Below are 19,922 nucleotides of genomic sequence, written 5' to 3' on the forward strand. Positions count from 1 at the left end.
TTTAAAAAGAAGCCAAAGGAAGAAGTTGGACATACAGGTGCAAAAAGTGGAGTAAAGAGAAAAGTAAAGTGTTTTAATTAGTGACCCCAGAGAGCCTGAGTGCAGACACACAGAGAGAAGAACAACGGAGTGGAAGAAGAGAGGAGACGGACTTTAATTGGTCTCCTCTTCGCATGGAGTGCAGGAGCAAAGAATGAGGGGCAGAATGTGGCTTGGGCAGAAGGTTCAGGTCCGTCAGTGGGAGTCTTTATAGAGGGGTGACAGAGCGGAGGAGAGAGGAAGGAGTGCTGGGAGTCAGTCAAGGGGAACATGGGAGGGAAAAGGAGCGTGGAATGGGGAGGGGATGGCGGTGGTGGTGCACGGCAGAGTACTCTGAAGTTAAGTAGGCGGACAGAGAGTAGACCAAAAGAATAAATAAGAGGAAGAAATCAGTGTGGAGAAGGAGGAGGATGAGACAGAAGTGATGCAAGCCAAAATGAAACGGATAGAAATGACAGGAAGCAAGAGACTGAGACGGTCCAACAAATCTGCAGAGAGTATCAAAGATGGATGGAGCAATGAGAGGAGAAATGACAAGAGTGTCGGCGAGAAGGAGGCCAAAGCTCAAAAAGTAGAATAGAAATGAGCGTTGTGTTAACTCTGAAGCTGAGCACGTGTGCAGCAGGTGTGTATTTCTGTGTGAGACCACAAAAGCAGAAAGGCATGTGTGACTGTGTGTGTGTGTGTGTGTGTGTGTGTGTGTGTGTGTCTTGGGGATGCAGGTGAGACCCTGGAGGCAAATCTCACCAAAGCTGCTTCCTGCTCAATAGCGACCGTGCAGAATTGGCAATCTATCCACAGGACAGGACACCATCGATCAGGATCCCTCGCTCAGGACACACACGCGCACACACACTCTCCCCTGATCAATATCCCCTCTGTGCACGTGTGTTTGTGTGCGCAGTTATGTGCGACAGCTCTATTACCTGTGCGCTCTAATTACAGCCATAGAAAAGCACTTGAATTTCTAATTAAGAGAACGCTAACGCAAAAAAAGCACATACACACAAGCACAACACTACATTTACTTTTCATACTACCCGTGGTGATTTTTAAAGCCCCTCTGGGGCAGAGAAATGTTTGCTTAGGTGCGCCAGCTGTGGAAGTGTGTGTGCAGGTGTGTGCGTGTATGTGCATGTAATAATAGACGTGTGCTGTGTCAACATGCTGCACCCCCTGCTATACATGTCATTCAGCTCCAGCTTCTTCTGCATTCCTTAGGTCCTGTTTTCCCCACCCAAAAGCCCACTACGCATTTTTCCTTACTCCCTGCTTCTACTCCATCTCCTCCCTTGTTGTTCTCCGCTCTGGATGACGTGAACCCATCCTCCATCTATTTCTTCAGCCTGCATTCTCCCTCCTATTTTTGACTTCTCTCTATCCCATATTACCCCACTCGCTACCCCACACAACCTTGCAACCTTGGGTTGCACCATATGTATGCCAGCAATTACAGAGTTGGTGTGCTGTACTGATGTCAAACTGTCAGCCCTCTTTCTTGCCTCTTCCACCCCCCCTCTCTGGTCCTAGTAGGCTTGGGTACGCCCTAATTACACTCAGCATCCTCCCCTCCTGCCAGCTGCCATGCAGCAGAGTGGTGACAGCACAGGGGCATCATGGGAGCACTGTGGAGCTGTGGGTGTCATAGAACAGAGCGCTGAAGCAGCCTATCGGTGGGAGAAACCTATGGAAGCAACAAAGAGGATTGGCTGGGTCCAGAGGGAGAGGGAAAAGGCACAGAACACACACTCACTGCATTTTGGCACACGTTGGCGGGAATACACACAAACACATGTTCACAAGCACCAGGACATGAAAGTACTTCAGGAGAATAAAACATGCTCTGTCCCTCATGCCACAGGGCTATCAATGACACCCTTCTCAGGACTGGTGCAAGCTTGTGGTTGATAAAGAAAAATCTCACAGAGGAGCAGAATCAAAAATAACATGCTGGGTTCTTCAGTGAAGAACTTGAAAAGACCAACATTTATCCCTTTATAATCACAGGAAATCAAATGCGGAATTGAAAGACTGAACATAGCTGACATGCTGCGGATGTGTCCATGTAAATGTGTGCAGACAAAGGCAAAAGTGTGCGTGTGCGATAATAATGAAATGCAGGGAGTTCACTGTGGCAGAGACCTTTGATCCTTTAATATGAGAGAATAATTAAAGGAGCAACAATCTTGCAACACAGCTTCAGGAATACAGAAAGGATACTTGATCACGCACAGCAGCTGCATGCTATGCATCTCGAATATACTAGAGCACTTAACGAAAGTACTTCACATAAACACCGGGGATACAAATATTCTGCTATAATGAAAATGCTAATAACATACTTACACTGTACTGTGCATGCCGAATGAATGCAGGAAATGTATATATACAGTCAGAGTACAGTAGGTTAAATAAACAAAGCCCTTAGTAAAAGCTTATTGGTTCCTTCAGGTGACAATAGGAGGCCAGAAGGCTTGGTCTAGCTTCACTCCTTCTTTGGCCAATCACAGCAGGATGACTGTTAACTCTGGGCACTACGCTGACTAGGCACAGCACGCCATGGTCACCCTACCTTGGCTAGGCATAGCGTGACACAGTTTCAGTCTTCATGTTGGATACTGTAGTAACACAGATCTTTGGTGCTTTCAAGAAAGATACGCTTTTAAAGTGTTGTTCCTTTTTCTTTTCTTTGTGCATTGCACGATGGGTGGGAAATCACCTTGATGATGAAAGATGAGTGGGTGCAAGGTGAGTCATTACTCAAAATGAATAACGCAACTTCAATATTCACATACAACCATAATGACTGTCATAGTTTTTAATTATTGTTACTGTTAATGAACATTAACACAAACACTGTACTCTTGACCAGCTACAAACTGTCTTGCGACTCATAACCTTGAAGGGAATGGAAACCCATGGAGTCATATTGGCTTTATTGCACCATAAAATTTAATGCAACTGTACTCTGCTGTAGCATAAACTGTTCCATTAAGTACAGAATTTGCAGTCAGTTTTGACACTGGAGTCGATGATACAAAGTTTCTCAGGCAAACTTACTCATTAGCGAATGAGCTATCTGACAAGCTTGCTTAGCAGGATGCAGAGGCTGAAATATACTGAAATTTGTTTGGGCTTTTGCCTTAATTGGATAGTGGCAGTGGAGGTGGACTGGAAAGCGGGGAAAGAGAGAGGGGAAGACACGCGGCAAAGGATTGGTCGGACTCAAACCCGAGCCGCTGCTTTATGGCCATGCCATACAGCATGTGGTCAGATGCTCACCCATAAACCTGAAATACGGAAAAATATTACCAATGCCCCACCAGCCACAGCAGCTCTGCAATTAGCTCTACCCAATATGTAATCAACCCACAGACTGTATGTAAAAGATGGACTGAACCTCTGAGTCTGAAAAATAATTCCAGTGTTTCTTAAACCACCAAAGTCACCAAAAACAGTCAAAAACAAAACAAACTAACAAACAAAAACAATGAATTGAGCTAATATTTAGGGTGTGGCTACTTATGGATTTTTTTTTAAATTTATGTATATTTTTATTTTGCAAAAAAAAAAAAATATATATATATATTTTTAGTTTTTTTTTTTCCATCAACACGTTCACTAAGCACTCCATTTTTATAACGTTTCCCGGCAATTGTTTTAGACTTTAAAGGGTTAAAACGGGAATTTGAAAATGCATCTTTTACATACAGTCTACTTCTAATTTCTATCGGCTTCACAAAGACATACAGTCATGTAAAAATGATTTTTGCATTGCTGCATGTAGTCCTGTATTTTGCCCCCACCGGAATTAAAGTAAGTAGCAGCCAGGTGCTGCTAATCCTGATTTACTGAGCATTAGTCAGGAGTGGTTGTCCCATCAGCCCAAGGTCAGCCCATGCAATGCCCACAGAAACTGTAGGAAAAACCCAAAAAGCAAAGAGCTACATGTCACATGGCAACACAGCTTAGGTCTTTATGTGAAGGCTTTGGAGAGACAACACCAAAGCAGAGATGTTCAGCCAAAACTCTCAGAAACCCAAACACATCATACCATCAACCTCATACCAACTATGAAGCATGGTGGTGGAGGGGTGATTTCGACTTGTTTTGAGGCACAGGGCCAGGGCACTTCGCTGTTCTTGAGTCAATCATGAACTCATGATCATGTATACCGAAGTGTTCCAGAGTCAAATGTGAGCACATCTGTCTGACAGCCAAATCTTGGCTGAAATTGGGTCATGTAACAGGATGATAATCCGAAGCACAGCAACAAATCTACAATAAAATGACTGAAGAAGAAAAGAAAAGTGCTGCAATGGCCTAATTAAAGCCAGTTAAAGACTTCAACCTGACTGAAAATCTTTGATGGGACATTAAGAGATCTGTGTATGAACAAATGCCCAAAAACCTCGAAGAACTAAACACCAAAATTCCTTCTCAATGATGTGAGAGACTGATAAAGTCATGCCCAAAATTATTGCTTCAAGTTATTGCTGCTAAATGTCATTCTACAAACTGATTTTTTTCAATATGTTTTGGTACCAAATGATAACAACCAGGCACTGAATCACAATTAACTGCTACTAGAGACAGATTTGATTACAGAAGACATGAAAGATGACTGAAAGTGAGCACAACTAATACATTTTTCAAGTTAATATGTCTGTTTTGGGAAGACTTTTATAGGACGAGCTGCAATGCAGCTCAACTGATGGAAAGTATGGGAGATTTCATGACAAAGAGAGCCCAAAGACAGTACAGTAGAGAAAAGGGAATGAGCCAGATAACTGAAGAGTCTTTCCTTGAGGTCTGCAAAGCTTCAGTTAACTCCTACTCTACAGGCTATCCTATTTTCAAAAGGAAATTGTGGAGATTCTCAGTCAGCTGGGTCATGGTAGGTTATATCTAAAATGAACTTCTTCAGTTCTATCTAACTGGTTTGGAGGATGCCTGGGAGTCCTTCCCAGTCAGTAACAACTGAAGAAGCCTGAGAGGTGAAACTTCTTGAAGAAACTCAAGCAGATTGAGCAGTACTTTGATACTCAATACTTTTTGTTAGAATTTGGTTCTAACCTTGCTGTTCACCATGTCCCTTTCTCCCAGTCGATTACTCTTTACATAAACGTAAAAGAAAACAGAATGAGGGCCCCTCCACCCCCCGTTCCCAAAGCCGTGCCCCCCTCCATGCTCACACAAAGCCTTACTGTGTCCAGAGCCCAAACACCAATGTTGTGTCTAACCTGGTGCTTACTCCCCTCAACGCACACAAACAAGGATGTCACCCCCCACCTCTGACCATCTGGGCCCCCCCCCCCCACGACCCCGCCTGCCCAGCTGGCTCAGAAATCCTTAAACAACCCTCCTACCACCCCACATCCTCAACACTCTGCAAACCCCACCTCTTTAGATTCTCAGTGTCATCAAACTGTGGCCAAACACTGATCAACCACTCCTCACAGAGAGGAAAGAGAGACTTAAGGGAAATAAGCTGCCGTGCTTATCTACCCTTTCCTGTCTGGTATGCCTCTACACAAGTGTGTATGCATTTGTGTGTCTCTGCTTTGTTCAAGGTCAGCAGGAAGTGTTGCTCTCCTCTCCACCAGACCTTTTGCTTTTCTACAAACTCCCAATCTCTGAATGTGAGTGCTGCGCGAACTTTCCTGCTACATTTTCCCCCTCCTGTCTCTGTCTGTTTTATCTTCATATGCAAGTTCTGAGCACTTTTGCATTAATATGCATTAGGATCTAGGTGGCTTTCCACCACTGCTCAACATTTCCCAGGAAATTCCTGTGTCATCACCCAGGCAAAAAACCTCCGTCCTCAAAAGGATATGTGTGTCCACATGTTCAAATACACTGCATTGTGCTTTAATATGAGTATGTAAGCGCTTATAATGATGGCTGTGGGTGTGCATATGTGAGTAAACTAGATGAAGTGATTGGTTGCACCTTTCCTGCCCTCCAGGCTCTATTAAATGACCAGAAGGCACAGGGTATTCATACCTCTTCACTTCTCATTCAAACTGTGTGAATCAGCAGGTTGCCTCATGGAACCACATTCGCTATCAATTCCCAGACACTGATAAAATACACAGATACACAAACACACAGCCTTGCTGCTTCAGGCCTAAAGGACTCTCAGCCTTAGGTAAAGACAGAGTCTATTTTCTGCCTGTTACGGCAAAGGTTCTCTTCAGTTTGTGTATATGTGTCTGTTCTATGAGACTCAGCAGCACAACAGGATGCATAGCTATGGCCAGCAGAGCTGAAGAAAATTGCCCAATTCAGGCCCAGAGGACCCATCAGTATGGAAACCAATTCATCGGAGCCATTTTGATATGGCAGGATGTCTGCAGAAACCATCATCCCCTTCTGTGACAGACCTCTCTCATACACGGGCACAACTCGCCATGTGTGGTCCAGTCTGATCCAAAAATAAGCTTTCCAGTGATTTTTTTCCTTTGAGGTATGAAATTACGGTCTACAGCATAAATGGCCAAGAGTGCAGTCTGGCAGTCTATGGGTCCTTTTTCTTTTTAATTTTCACCAATTGGCCAGAAACAGTGTATGGCGAAATGTTGCCTCACTATACCCACCAGCGCTGCAGCAGCTAAAAGTCTGGCTCCACTCTCTCACCTTCCCTGAGCGGTAGCGGCCACACTTTTAAGATTAGTGTAAGGGAGAAAAGAGGCAGAAGGCGAAGAGTTTGAGCTCTCGTGAAGAGAAGAGTGATGGTGAAAGTGTGCGCGCGCACGGCTAAAAAAAAAAAAAAAAAAATGTGCACGGGACGAGAGCAGAGTGCATGGACGAAAAGGGGGTGTACAAAGGGGGGTAAATAAGGTCAGTCGTGCCGTTGCTAGGACAACCACCAATCTGGAGCTGGGACTGGTTCCAAGCCAACGCCCCACCCATCCATCCGTCGTTCTAGCCGTCCTTTTCCTGCATCTCTCGGTCGGACAGCCTAAACCTCAGAGTAATGAGTGCTCTCCATGTTTCTGCAGTCTAAATGGAGCTGCAGAATAAATACAGGGCTGATTTGTACAGGTGCCAGGCTCAGACACATAAACTAGCTACAGTACCTCACCGCCAAGACGCTGACAGGAATGACATATGACGAGAGGTGGGGAACAATGACAACTATGATGGGTGGACACCAAGACCAATGATTCAAACTATTTATAATATCTATCAAAGCGTATTGCTACAAAGTGGCAGCTGGGCTCATCTGCTGTGTCAACATCATGTGTCTAATATTTATGTATTGCTGGCTGGGCCCTTTGGATTTGCACAGTTCCAGAGCAGACAGATCCATCTATATTCAGAAACCGTCATGCTAAAGTTGAGTAAATGGACTATAAAAAGGTTTGTTATACAGAGTTGCCAGTGTTGCCATGCCAATAGACTGTACGGTGCATTGTAAAAGGGCACATTGGCAAGCTTCTTAACAGTTAAAAAAAAAAACAAGAAAAAGTATCTGTTAGTCTGCTTTATACACATGTGTTTAAAATGGAAACAATAGTCAGAATGACTCCATAGTTGGATCGTCACTGTCCGCATCCATAGGCTGTCATACATTCTGAGTTTCTGTCTGTCCTTTGAATGATAAAACGAGGATTTGACAACTCTGAAGGTGAAGGCTGCTTTGAAATTTTATAGAAAGGTTCTGTTTCTGTGCCACTTTTATGAAACTCAAATGCTCTAAATTGGCATTCAATCAAATGTGACCCATTTTTGTAGCAGTATTTGGAGTGAATGTGGTTTTTTTTTGTGATGATGTCTGCTGTTGGTGCCATTTCTCATGTTGCATAAACGAACATTGTTAAACCAATATTTTGTAATTTTTTTTACTGACTTCTTCTCTTCCATTCAGTCTTTGTAGTATACCCTCTACACTCTCATCTATTATTTAACTATACTTAACTACACTTACATGAGCCCCGGGTCTTTCAGCCCACCTGTGTAAGTGGGTTAAGGAGGACATGCAAGCGACACCCCATAGACACACATTTGCTCAGATGCACTCAATATAGTGAAAAGGGCGCTCATAAAGCACATACACTCAGCCAATAAATCAGACTTGGCTTTAAGAATCCATCATTTACTAAGTAGGTCACAGTTCTGATGCTGTAGACACTCTTTCCCATTTGTGTACTCTGTTTTTTCCCCTCCCTCGCCATGATGAGAAGGTCAATGCTGGATAGGCAGCCTAGTCCATTTATCCCAGGTGTGCATTCCTTCTCACTTTCCCAGTGTCTGATTATTTGGTGGTTGTTACCTTAGGAATGGCCAGTTGGAGGCCTAGAGCTGTCTTTCTGTCTGTCACTCACACACATGCACACACACACATACATACACAGTTAAGACATGTCAAGGAAACCTGCTCTAATACAACCAACAGGCTTGAATAATTTAAACAGAGGGAAGGAGAGGAAGGGAGACGATGGAGAGAGAAGGATTGGAGAGGCATACGAGTTAAGGAGTAAATAGAGTGAGCTGGTCCCTTTCAGTCTCTGTCTCCCGGTGAACTTATTTAGAAACTTCTATTCTTGGTTTCACTCTCATCTTCTGTCTTTCACCCCATCTTAAGCAGGTCTCATTTCCTTCACCAGTCAGTGTGTCTACACCTTCTTCACCATTCCTCTTCCTCCGAATGCTTCTTCCATCCTCGTTTTACCCACTTTGCCCTCCCTCCCTCTCTGTTTATCTAAGCACTTTCACGGTCACTGCTTTGGAATCCCAGGAGTCTAAACTGCCCCCTTCCCTCTCCCTTCCCACCATCACAGCCGATCCACGCTTCTCTCTCCCTCTCCATCTTTTTCCGTCACAACGGTTAAGATTCATATCGCTCTGTGTGTCGGGGGTATGGAGGGTCCCCTTTATTTCCCCTCAAGGCAGCCAGCTTTGTCCTGTTCTAGTCACGCACAGCCACCCACCCTGCCCCACCCTGCCCCTCACACTCATGAACACATATTCCCACCAGGGGTAGGACACTTACAGAGCCCGATACAATCAAAAGAGCCGAGAACAAAAATACTACATTATTGCCAAGTCTGCATGGGGTTTCGGCTAGGGTTTGGATAAGACTGTTGAATATGTTTTATTAAACTGAGCATATACAGCATTTTTAGCTCAAGTACATGAGCTCGAGAGTGTGAAATAAAAATTTATACTCTTGACACTTAGCTTGATTTAAAAGTCTGCCTTGAAGCCGGATTCCTCTGAATTTCTTAGAGGGGCCAGTTGTGTTCCACAACACTGATGAAAGGTTCAGACACAATAAGAGGAGGGGTGGTGGTGGTGGTGGTGGTGGTGAGGATTTAGGAGCAGAAAGGAAGGAAATGGTGAGGGTCAAGAGAAGCGGTGCAGACGCCAGGCTAACGTGGTGCTAATAACAGCCTGGCATTGGACTGGGATTAACTGATTAATTTGGGATTAAAGATGACTGGTCGCTACTTTAAGTAATGAACCAGAATGACCCAAAATTACAAGATTAACACACAGGAGGCATGGTATGTGTGACTGTGGGTGAGTGTTCTTTGTTTCTTAACAGCAAAGCGACACGCGCTGCGACAAATACTACAAAAACTCACTTGTTTAGGTGTTAATTATGAACCTTTGATGAAGAACAACAAGGCCCTCACCAAATTTCCATTCTGCAGGCAAATCCATCACATCGATAAATGCAATAAACAAACGCAGCGAGTGAGTGATTTTGCGGCTTTTATGACTAGGCATTTGTCACCGGGTGTATTTTAGGGGAACGCACAGATTAATTCTGCGATCATAAACGCGCAGCATCTGCTACAGTGTTTTGAGAAGCGCACCGTGCACAAGAACTCCATTTCCAGCTGAATAGGGGAGCAATGAGATTCATGAGTTCTACTGCTACAAGGCCACAACTATGGAGATTTGGGACAAAGCTATTTCCATCCATTCAGCACAAAACGCAACCACCATTCCCGATACTCCTAGACTATCAACGATTCAAAAAAATAAAAGTTTACTTAAAGGATTAAAGAAAACACAAGTTAAGCCCTTAAAAAACTAAGTGGCGGATAAAGCATAACTAAAATTGAGCTGGTTTTCACAGTATTTCCCCCCCCCCACGCTATGCACAGTAACACAACATGGCGAGATACCAAACTAATAACACACAGATTATTAAGAGATACATATGTGCTTGTGCACATTTAAAAAGTGAACACAGTAGGGGGTTAACCGATGGCAATTATATAGCTACAATTACATAGCAGAGTTAATCAAATAAGGAATTCTGAAAAATAAAGCCCACATTTCCTTGAACTCATAAATAAAAGATCTCATTGGAACAAAATGTTGAGGAAAGAGGTGGAAAAAAGGAACAAGGGAGAGAAAAATAGCAGTCAGAGTACCAGGAGACAAGCATCAAGCTGTGCATCACTGCACCCCCCCCCCCCCCAAAAAAATCATGTGGTACAGGTTATTGCAACAACAAAAGCAAATCTTGTCTGCATGCACGCACATGCCCCCCCCCCAAAAAAAACAAACAAACAAACAACAAAACAAAACAGAACAAAAACCATATCTTCATCTTAGTGAAGTCCTCAAAGAATTGCTGGTGTTTATTTCTTTAATAAGCATGTGTTATTATATTATGTCTCGGTGGCAATCAGGTAAAGACTGTAGCGCAAACTGAAAGCAGCGTCAGGTCTAAACGCAGCGTGGTCCCTACGTGGCTTCTCCCCAGAGTCCGAGCATCCATGAGCGAGCGTATATGCAGGCAGGGTGACGGTAGCGTGTGTGAGCCTCTCTACGACACCTGTATACATGGCTGCGTCACGGTGAGTGTGTGAGTAAGCCCCTGTGTGTGTGTGTGTGTGTGTGTGTGTGGAGGGAGGGGTGGAGAGAGGGTTTGCTCCTCACGCCTTCTTGTGACAGTGATAGTAATACCTGCTGACATCCTTTCTTCCCTCTCTCCCTCTCTCCTCATCCCTCCATCCCTGGGGGCCTCCCTGAGCTGTTTTGGGAGTTGAAATCTGTTGACTCTTTCACTACCATCGTCTCCTTAACGCACTCTCCATCCCTCACTTTTCTCCACTGCAGGTCTAATGTTTTTACCATCTCTCGGGGCTGACGAAAAAAAAAAATGAAGCGGGCAAGGCAGCGTGTATATTCATTTGTGGTGTGTGTGGCAGCGTAAAGAGAAACAGAAGCGAAATGTTTCTGCACGCGTTTTACATCACTGGGGGGAGCGCTGCACAGTATGCTGTGCTACCACACTTCTGGGAGGCAATACCAAAATAATATTAGTTTTTGTTCCACCATGGAAAAGTCTCCTAAAAATAAATAAATTAATAATACAGAAGAGTCATAATATCAACACAGCACAACATTTGTCATGTGATCTATCTGGAAATCTCAAAGGACGGGATAAAAAGCGGCTTTAGGAAATAGGAATACTTGTGTATGTGTAGCTGAAAGTGTTACTCGAAACTTTTCTGTAACAACTATAAAAAGAGAGCAAAAATGAAACATACACCCCATAAGTACACACACATGTTCACACCCCTTTACATATCTTTTTAAATCTAAGGATTTCTTTGTTGTGTGTAGATAAAGTGTACACAGCCACACCTATAGCTTTAAAAAAAAAAAAAAATCCTTTATACACACCACCAGAATACATAATTGCTAATACTTATCAAAAAGCTGCGAGTTAGCAGCTTGCACAAAACATTCCCCGTAATCAGAATATGGGAATTTATGCTATTCTGTGCTTTTAAGCATTTTCCTCACACATTCTGTAACAGAATTCATTTTTATATAAAAGAAAATTATTTTAAATCCTCCATTATACACCCCCCACGACAGAACGCCAGAGTGCCTTATTATTATTACATCAAGCACATTTATGATATTTCCCCAAATCGTAATAAATGTAGCTTAAAAGCACCACTTCGCAGACACTTTGTGACACGTGAAAGAGAGGATTTAAACCTGAGACAGATTTGTGGGGCTCTTTACTTTAATCCAGTGACACACTGCAGCGTTAAAATCAAACACATGAATATTAAGACTTTTAAAAAGACATCAAGCCCATAGACCTCTACTCCTCTACTGGTTACGTGACACATGAGAGAAGCACTCCTGAAGTCGCAGATTTATGATGAAAACACAAAAGTTGTCCGCTAACAAGGCAAAAAGTTAGAGTTTTGCAAGAAAAATGGCTGTCCTGTCTGCACCTGATGACTGTGACTCTCAGTTAGTGACCAAAACAAGTGAGTCATTGCACGGAAATACGCACAAAGCACAGCTTTCACACACAAAAGCAGGAGCAATTTCTAGGAAACTGGCTTGGAGATTCTGTGTGAACATCTAAGCAATTATCAAGAAACACTTCTGGAGTGAATGTACTTAAGCATCTTTAAAGAATATAGAGATATGATGGCAAACATGTCTCAGTGCCCTCCTGGTAGTGAGGACCTTGTCTGGTACAATAATCCTGATTCCAGCTACAGCCTTTTGCTTTGCCTCGGTCAATACTAATTCAATTTCTGTCAGCGGGAATTCCCAAGTTGCCTCTTGGCAGGATCTGTGAGCCGAGAGAAAGAGTACAGCGAGAGGCTATAGGTACATGCGGACGCGTTTCTGCCTGCACGCGTAATAAAATGAGAATGAAATATTCGAAAATGCACATATGGGCCAAACAGCGAGCAGATTGCTTTGTTTTGGTCAAGCTCAGAGTGACGGCGTTTCCCACAGTTTACAAATTCTTGCGTGCCAATTTAATTGGCGTTTTGTACGTCAAAGGACTACACAGCTCGCCTGACACTTACAACAATGACATCTCATTGTGTGTCGTGAATGAATGAATGCGCTCCTGCTCAGTGCTCACCAACAGCCCTTAACCACCATAACCACCCTCTTCACACACATGCGCCACAGCAGCCATTTTGTGCCAAAGCTGGGCTGCACCGTGCCAACTGAGCTGCAGACATCACTGAACCTCATTTCATTCCACAGCTGTTCCACCCCACTTGGAGACATTCACACAATGCAACTTATTACAGCTTAATGCAACCTAATATTGATGTATGTGTGTACACAGAGAAACAGGGCAGCGTGGGGAGAGAAATTGGGAAAGAGATGGGTCCATATGCAGTCTAGCGATAATGCAAGAAGCCGGCGATAATATCTGGGTGTTAAATTGGTATCGATTGACTAAATATCCTGACCAGGAGGAGAGAGCGGCCGTCCTTTCATGCTTGTACACCATGTCTGCTCCGACTGCTCCAAGCTGCACTGTGACTATCTGATCCATTTTAATACAGACATCCTCACTGCTAGGCCCCAAACCTCATTTTCAGCACAGTGTGCTCGAGTCTTCCTATGCATGTGTATCTCAGCGTTCACTTCAAATGCAAAGATTAGTTTTGTCGTGCAACGATTATGCTGGTTTCATTCTAAGGTATATCACTAAACAGTGAAATAGAGGATTACTGATTTCACACAGATGTACACATGAAAGGTGAGGGAAGCAGTGTGGTAGATACCTCTAAATATTTCTGGAAAGACTTGCTGGAGATAGTTAGGCCATGTGGCATTTCAAAGTTGCACAATACTCTTATTTGCAAGCCCCACCTTAAAAAAAGCCAAGCATCCACAGACAATATTACGCCTTTTTCCTCGAACACTTTAGTCACACCTAAAATCAACTAACGAGTGGAAACAAAACAATGACCTATTTAGATGCGAGGCTGTTGGTAAATGTTCCCACAGCTACATACTGCTGACCGGAACAGACGATTTTTCCTGTTAAACCATTTTCACTACTTGCTGTGAGATGAAGGGAAGTTTGGAGAAAAGTAAAAAAAAAAAAAAAAAAGATAGACAAAAGCACCTCCAACCCCCCCCAAAAAAGAAAAACAACCCAGATGAATTATGTGCAAGATCAGAAATGAATCAAAGCCTTGAGTGGTTTAATGGGGCTGGGTATCCTCGTGCATTTCTGGGTTTTGTTTTTCCAGAACTTACACTTATCACACTGCATCTCTTCAAGGAAACAAAGACTTCCCTTTTACGCTAACCAGCCAGTAAGAGCCACAAGCTTGCACGCACAGACACACACACACACAGGCACGCACACACCTCTGACAGAGCTATTGTTCCAGTGAAATGAACTTCAACCAACAACAACGACGACACCCAACGTCAATTCTCAGGCATTCAAATCACTAAAAATCACTGCCTTGCATTGTTTTCTGACAGAGATGAAGAAGCTCGAGTGTACACAGAAGTTAACTCAACCACAGTTTACCTCCAGATAATAGACTCGATACCACAAACAAACAGACAAAGCGCATTTACAAAGACAGATAACGCACACAATTGCACTCGCAAAGGCGGTTCTATATCTGCACAGACCACAGCGCAGCGGCGAAGTCAGACAATAGGCACTGACACGGAGAAGGGAGAGAGACACTGATGCAGCTATGACAGATGAGAAAGAGAGAGAGACATGAAGTGATATTCAGAGAACGAGGAAGAGAAAGTGTGTGTGTGTGTGTGTGAGTGAGAGAGTGAGTGAGTGAGAGGGGGACTGCTTTGTTAGCAGGACCGGGAATAAAGTGGTAATTACCTCACTGTGGGTTTGTTGATTATAGTTCAGCCAGGTTCTCCATGTTAATCATTTACCAGGGGAAGATAGAGATTAGTACATAGACAGACACAGAGAGAAGAGAAAGCAATCCGAGGAACGTATTCATTTGCATGTCCAATCTACAGAGGGGTAATAGATGCAGACAGATCGCTGGATGAAGGAATAAAATAACGAGAAGAAAGAAATCAGTCTAAAAGTGCAATCATCATCCTTGACAAGACACAATTACAACTTATCTGCTTTTATTTTACTGTATATTGCATGCGTCTGTTTGTGCAATCCCACAGATCAGTTACGTGTGTGTGTGTACGTGAGTGCAGCTATGGTATGCAGAATGTGATTTACTTTGGTATTTAAACTGGATCATTCACAAGTGCACACAGACGGAAATGATGCATAAACAGAGCAGAGATTACACGGAGGACTTATGAGGGCAGCTTTCAATAAAGATACAGAAAACCAATACAAATATTCATCACCTCATGCCCCGTTTAAACATGCTTCACTGGCTTAGAGCTCACCCTAGGTCTTTGTGTGAGCGGGTGAGAGACGGGGGGTAGAAAGAAAGAAAGAAAAAAAAAGAGAGGGAGCGCGAGAGCTCAGAGGGGTCTGGTCTGATGTTTTATAAAGATTAAGTTTGTGTCCAAACTTTCAGAGTGAGTTCAAGTCTGAGCAAGTGAGGATGCAGGTAAGGAAAACTGGTTACGATGTTTCTGTCGCGGGTTTTAAATGTTAATGTCATTTACAATTAAAACTACGCTTGTCTGCCTCTACGCAAATTCAGAAACAAAAAAAATTGGGGTGCGGAGAAAGCAAAGGAGCTGGCACGCAGAGACTGAAGCTTGAGCTGTGATCCAGGGGAACTGTTGCAACAAGTTTTCATCCTCTCCGGGCAGATAGGAGGGAAAGCAATAGTACAAGTGAGTGCCAAGAACCAGAAAATGGAGTAGGTGATTAAAGCTCCAGGTATGGGTGACATTTATTCTCGTTACAGATGTATGAGCAGCCCAATCTTTCAAGCCATTTCTTGTCCCCCAAGAAGTGTAATTCAATCCCTAAAGTTTTGATGCTTTGAGTAAACTTCCTGACGGCTCCTGAGCGAATTTATGAGGATGCATGCAGCGCAAAAAGCAGACACAGCTGTATCTGCAAATAGGCTGGTCAACGTGTTTGGCCCAACAGGTTTAAAAGCTCTCCGTGGAACACAAGAAGAAGCTGAATACACCAATAAACCAGTCTGAGCTTGTGGCTCAGGGGGGAGCTAAGGTAAACTGTCAGCACTCACAAATACACACACACTCAAGCTTTGAGCACTGGGGTTATATTATTATACTAACCTTTAACTGCTCCAGGAAGTAAAAAATAATTTCTCTTCTAATAAGGAACTATTGCTCTGAGAGAGACACGGTTATAAAATGGAGAGCGATCGTAAACCGTGTTCATAAAAAATCATAAAAGAGGGCGATCGAACCACTGGAGCCCCACAAAAGAAAGAGGCAGGGGTATCCGATTCTGCAATGTTCAACGCCGACCCCGCAGTCAGTCTATCACTTTCATTTCAGAGCTTCATTTTTCAATATAGGGGGTGCTAAATGTGTGCCAGTTAAAGTGTTTCATTGAGCCTTTGTTACAAGCATATTAGCCAGCAAAGAACAGAGCAGTGAAGCCCTACAGTCTCCACTTCACTGCCCTTGCTTCATTAAAACTATAAATCTAGATGTTGTAGGGAAAGGTGAAGGCCAGAGATGGGATCCTGTCGTTCATATTAAAAAGAGTTCGTTTTTCCACCAGCTACGGTTGTTATAAGCAGCTTAAGCATTTGTTTTAAGCTAGTCTTTAGATGCTTTCCCAGATTCACATGTGACAGGAATAATGTTGCCATGAATACACTCAATCACTTATTGTTAGTTCATGAATGTGCAAAATACAATTTCTTACATTTCCAAAGAAGGTTGGTGCATGGGGTCAAATTTATTATCAATATTTTACTAATAAATCAAGCAAAGCCAGTTCTACACAAAACTATGAACTGTTTTTAGCTTGTAAAGCTATAGTGTTTACAACATTTACAGAGGAATGTTAGTGTGTATCTCAAGTCATGCGTCTGGCAACATGGAGAATGATGATCCAAGATTAACTCTCTTTAAGTCCCGTTTCATCAACTCCAAAAGAAAACGAGGCTTTTCTCTTACTTAGTATACCTCTGGTCACCATCTTTGACCTGCTGCTGGTTTTGTGTCGCCCAGGTAGCCCAAAGATGATGGACTTACCAGAGCCATTTTAGCAAGAATCAAAGCACTGAAACTAAATCTCAGCCACAACAGTGAGCTGAAAGATGTTAAACAAGGCAATGTAGAATGGGAATGGATGAAATAACACAAAGTTATGCTGAAAATGTAAAGAAAAAAAGAGGTTTTACACGGTTATTAATAACAGTTACACTGTAATCTGTTGCAGCACTGCGGACAAAAAAAAAAGCAGGAAGCCAATCGTGGTTATTTTCTGACTGTCTGTGCTCAGAATGTCAGACGCAGTCTTTGGCTCTCTTATTGCTACGTTGATCCAACAAAATCACGGCTCTCGTGTCCCTGTGCTCCTCTTCCCCTCACCTGGCTGCATTTACAGGCCTCAGGACAACTTGGCTGGCTCGTTGGCTGGCAGCTAATAGAAAATATGGTATGGGAAAATGACTGAAGCTCAACTAATCACACAGCCAATATCCATCACTGGGCTGGAGGGAGTTGTGAGACATAAAGAGGAGAAGGAGGAGTGAGGGAGTGCAGACAAAAGATGAAAGGAGAAGGCTGTAACAAGGGAGGTAATGAAGAGAGAGGAGAGGAGAGGAGAGGAGAGGAGAGGAGAGGAGAGGAGAGGAGAGGAGAGGAGAGGAGAGGAGAGGAGAGGAGAGGAGAGGAAAATCCTTGTGGTAAACCCAGGGGATTCTGGACTTGGTGCAGCATCACGGCACCACTGATAGCTTTGTGATTGGGTGGTGTTGCTGATGAGAGTGATTCTCTGCCACAGTGGGTTACTCTCCACCGTGATGCTGATGGCATTGTGATTGCGTGGTGTTGCAGCAGACTGTGTGGCCATGCCACAGGCTGTGACCATTCATCCCTGAATCTCTGGAGAACAAGAAGGTGCTTCCTAATCCTCAGTGTTTCTGTCCACCACATTTCTGTCAGATCCCAATTACATGACTGAGTTTTCCCCCACATGCACACACCGGGTATAACCTCCACTACAAGAGCCTGCCCCCTAGACAAAGGAGCTCTTGGGGAAATTAATAGTCCCAGGAGTCACATTTCTGTCAGATTTTGAGCATCTACAAATGTAAAATCATAAAGATAAAACAGTTACTGACAGAGCAGTCTCTGTGGCCAACGGCTAAGTAAAAAGGTCGTTCATCTGAAAGAGCGTTTGGGGACTCTGGCCTCTGAGAGAGCAAGAGTCTAGAAAAACGTGTAAGAGAGTCGCGAATGTGTTCTGGTGGGCAGTAGCCCGTCAGGCCCTGCAGGTCTCCCACCACAAACCTTCAATTAGCAAGCACTGGAACACCTGGATCAGCAGGTGAGCCACACTCTGCCTGGCTAATGGCCCCAATCAACCCATTACACACACACAGCTTCCCCTTACCTGACTACATATTCGCTTATGCACAGCAGCACTTTAGACTTTAATATACACCTGTGTCCTGAGAATGCTATCTAGGGCACTATTCAGAACAAACACTTAGGAAGAAACCCTTACTTCTGCCTTTCTATAAGTAGCATAATCACTAACTCCAAGAAGCAGCAGACAGGTGAAAGCCACGGTTAGAGTGTGGTCAATATGATAAAGATAACTGGCTGCGGCAAGGAGGTGAGATCACTCAGGTCTCTCTCAAGTGGACCGAGGGTTCCACTGTACTCACAGAGTTGAGACTACTTGATTTAAAGGAAACAGCCTGATAGCTTTTGGTGCAGGTTTGACCTGCTTCCCTCCCTACTGCATTTAAGTAAACATTGACGTGAGCTGGTACATAGCTGAGATTCTTTTAAACAACTAAAGCCTGAGTCATTCACAAGGCATCATTAAAGATGTTGTGCAATGGCATGAAAGTGCAAGTTCAGACCAGCTATGTTTATTCTCACCTAAACTGGTAGATTAAACCAAATCTGGACCCCTTAACAGTGAACATTTATTTGGTCACTAGTGATGAAAATAAAACAGCCTTCTCGTTTTGTACCAAGAGAAGCGTCATTACGCGCACAGACTCCCCCTCCTCACCTTGTGTTTGTAGAGTTCCAAAACACGGTGTGCCTTTTGGCCACAACAGCTGATATTATATTGAAGAAGACAATCGTAGCTTTCCAAGCAGGCGGAGTTCCGAGTGTCCACAGCAAGGTGCCCATCCTGGCCGCTGCGGAAAGGTTCTGCACCGGCTGGGAGTGGTGCGCAAAATCAGGTGACGAGACCCGACGCAAAGGAGCTCCGCGAACAACTTTCTTCAGGAGCTTCAGCAACTCATGAACAAACTCACACTTTAGCGTCAACTGCTGCTGCAGCTTCCCATGATGCAACAACGTGAAGTGATGTCCCTCACAAAAAAAAGTTAACAATTACAGGCTGCAAAGAAGGTGTGCACCACCACAGAGAAACGTTGCTGAGCGCGTCTCCACACTGCGCATCGTGGTTTAAGAGTGAGCTCTAGTCACTGTAATGACTTAAAAAAAAAAGACTGACTTTAAAGCTTGGGGATTCGAGTACAGTAATAGGGCAGAATATAAATTTAAACTGTCAGATGGTTTGGCAGCAACAGGCTACGGAACGCTGGAAGGGCGGATGCGCTGGGCCGAGGGCGGTGCCGGGGAAACTTTAGGCCAATCACTCAACAAGGGTGTGGCCATGTTATTGTACTGCAGCGCAAAGTTAAATCCTTGGGAGGTGCGCCCACTGGTGTGGGGAGACAGATTGTCACTGTTCCAGTTTTTCAGGAAAACCTGGGTTCTTCTTAGTGGACCGAATAGTTTCACTTATTCAGTCTCATTACTCAGCAGCAAACACCACTTTTGTTGTTGGGTGTCTGCTCAAAGGTAAGCAGCTGACTGATACAAAAAGAAAGCGTCCTTTGTCCTCTCCTGAAATTTCTTTTCAGTCCTTATTGTACAGCCCCAAGTAGGCCAACACTGTATGGTGAAGTGGTGCATTCAAGTACCCAACACAGGATAACAGCAGGGAGCCACAGCATCTCCGTAACTGG

At 43.8% G+C, this 19,922-nt stretch overlaps 1 protein-coding gene across 2 annotated transcripts in view; it reads right to left on the reverse strand.

Moving 5' to 3' along the window:
• efna4 (ephrin A4) overlaps positions 1-19,530 on the reverse strand; it is a 33,684-nt gene extending 14,154 nt beyond the window's left edge. For both annotated transcript variants that reach the window (XM_026185318.1, XM_026185316.1), the window contains exon 1: positions 18,950-19,530. In XM_026185318.1, the coding sequence (XP_026041103.1) occupies positions 18,950-19,074 (125 nt within the window). In that variant the 5' untranslated portion in view covers positions 19,075-19,530. The remainder of the gene's footprint in view (positions 1-18,949) is intronic.
• Between the last annotated feature and the right edge of the window lie 392 nt (positions 19,531-19,922).

The sequence above is a fragment of the Astatotilapia calliptera genome, chromosome 11, assembly GCF_900246225.1.
Source record: "Astatotilapia calliptera chromosome 11, fAstCal1.2, whole genome shotgun sequence".
NCBI lineage: Eukaryota > Metazoa > Chordata > Actinopteri > Cichliformes > Cichlidae > Astatotilapia > Astatotilapia calliptera.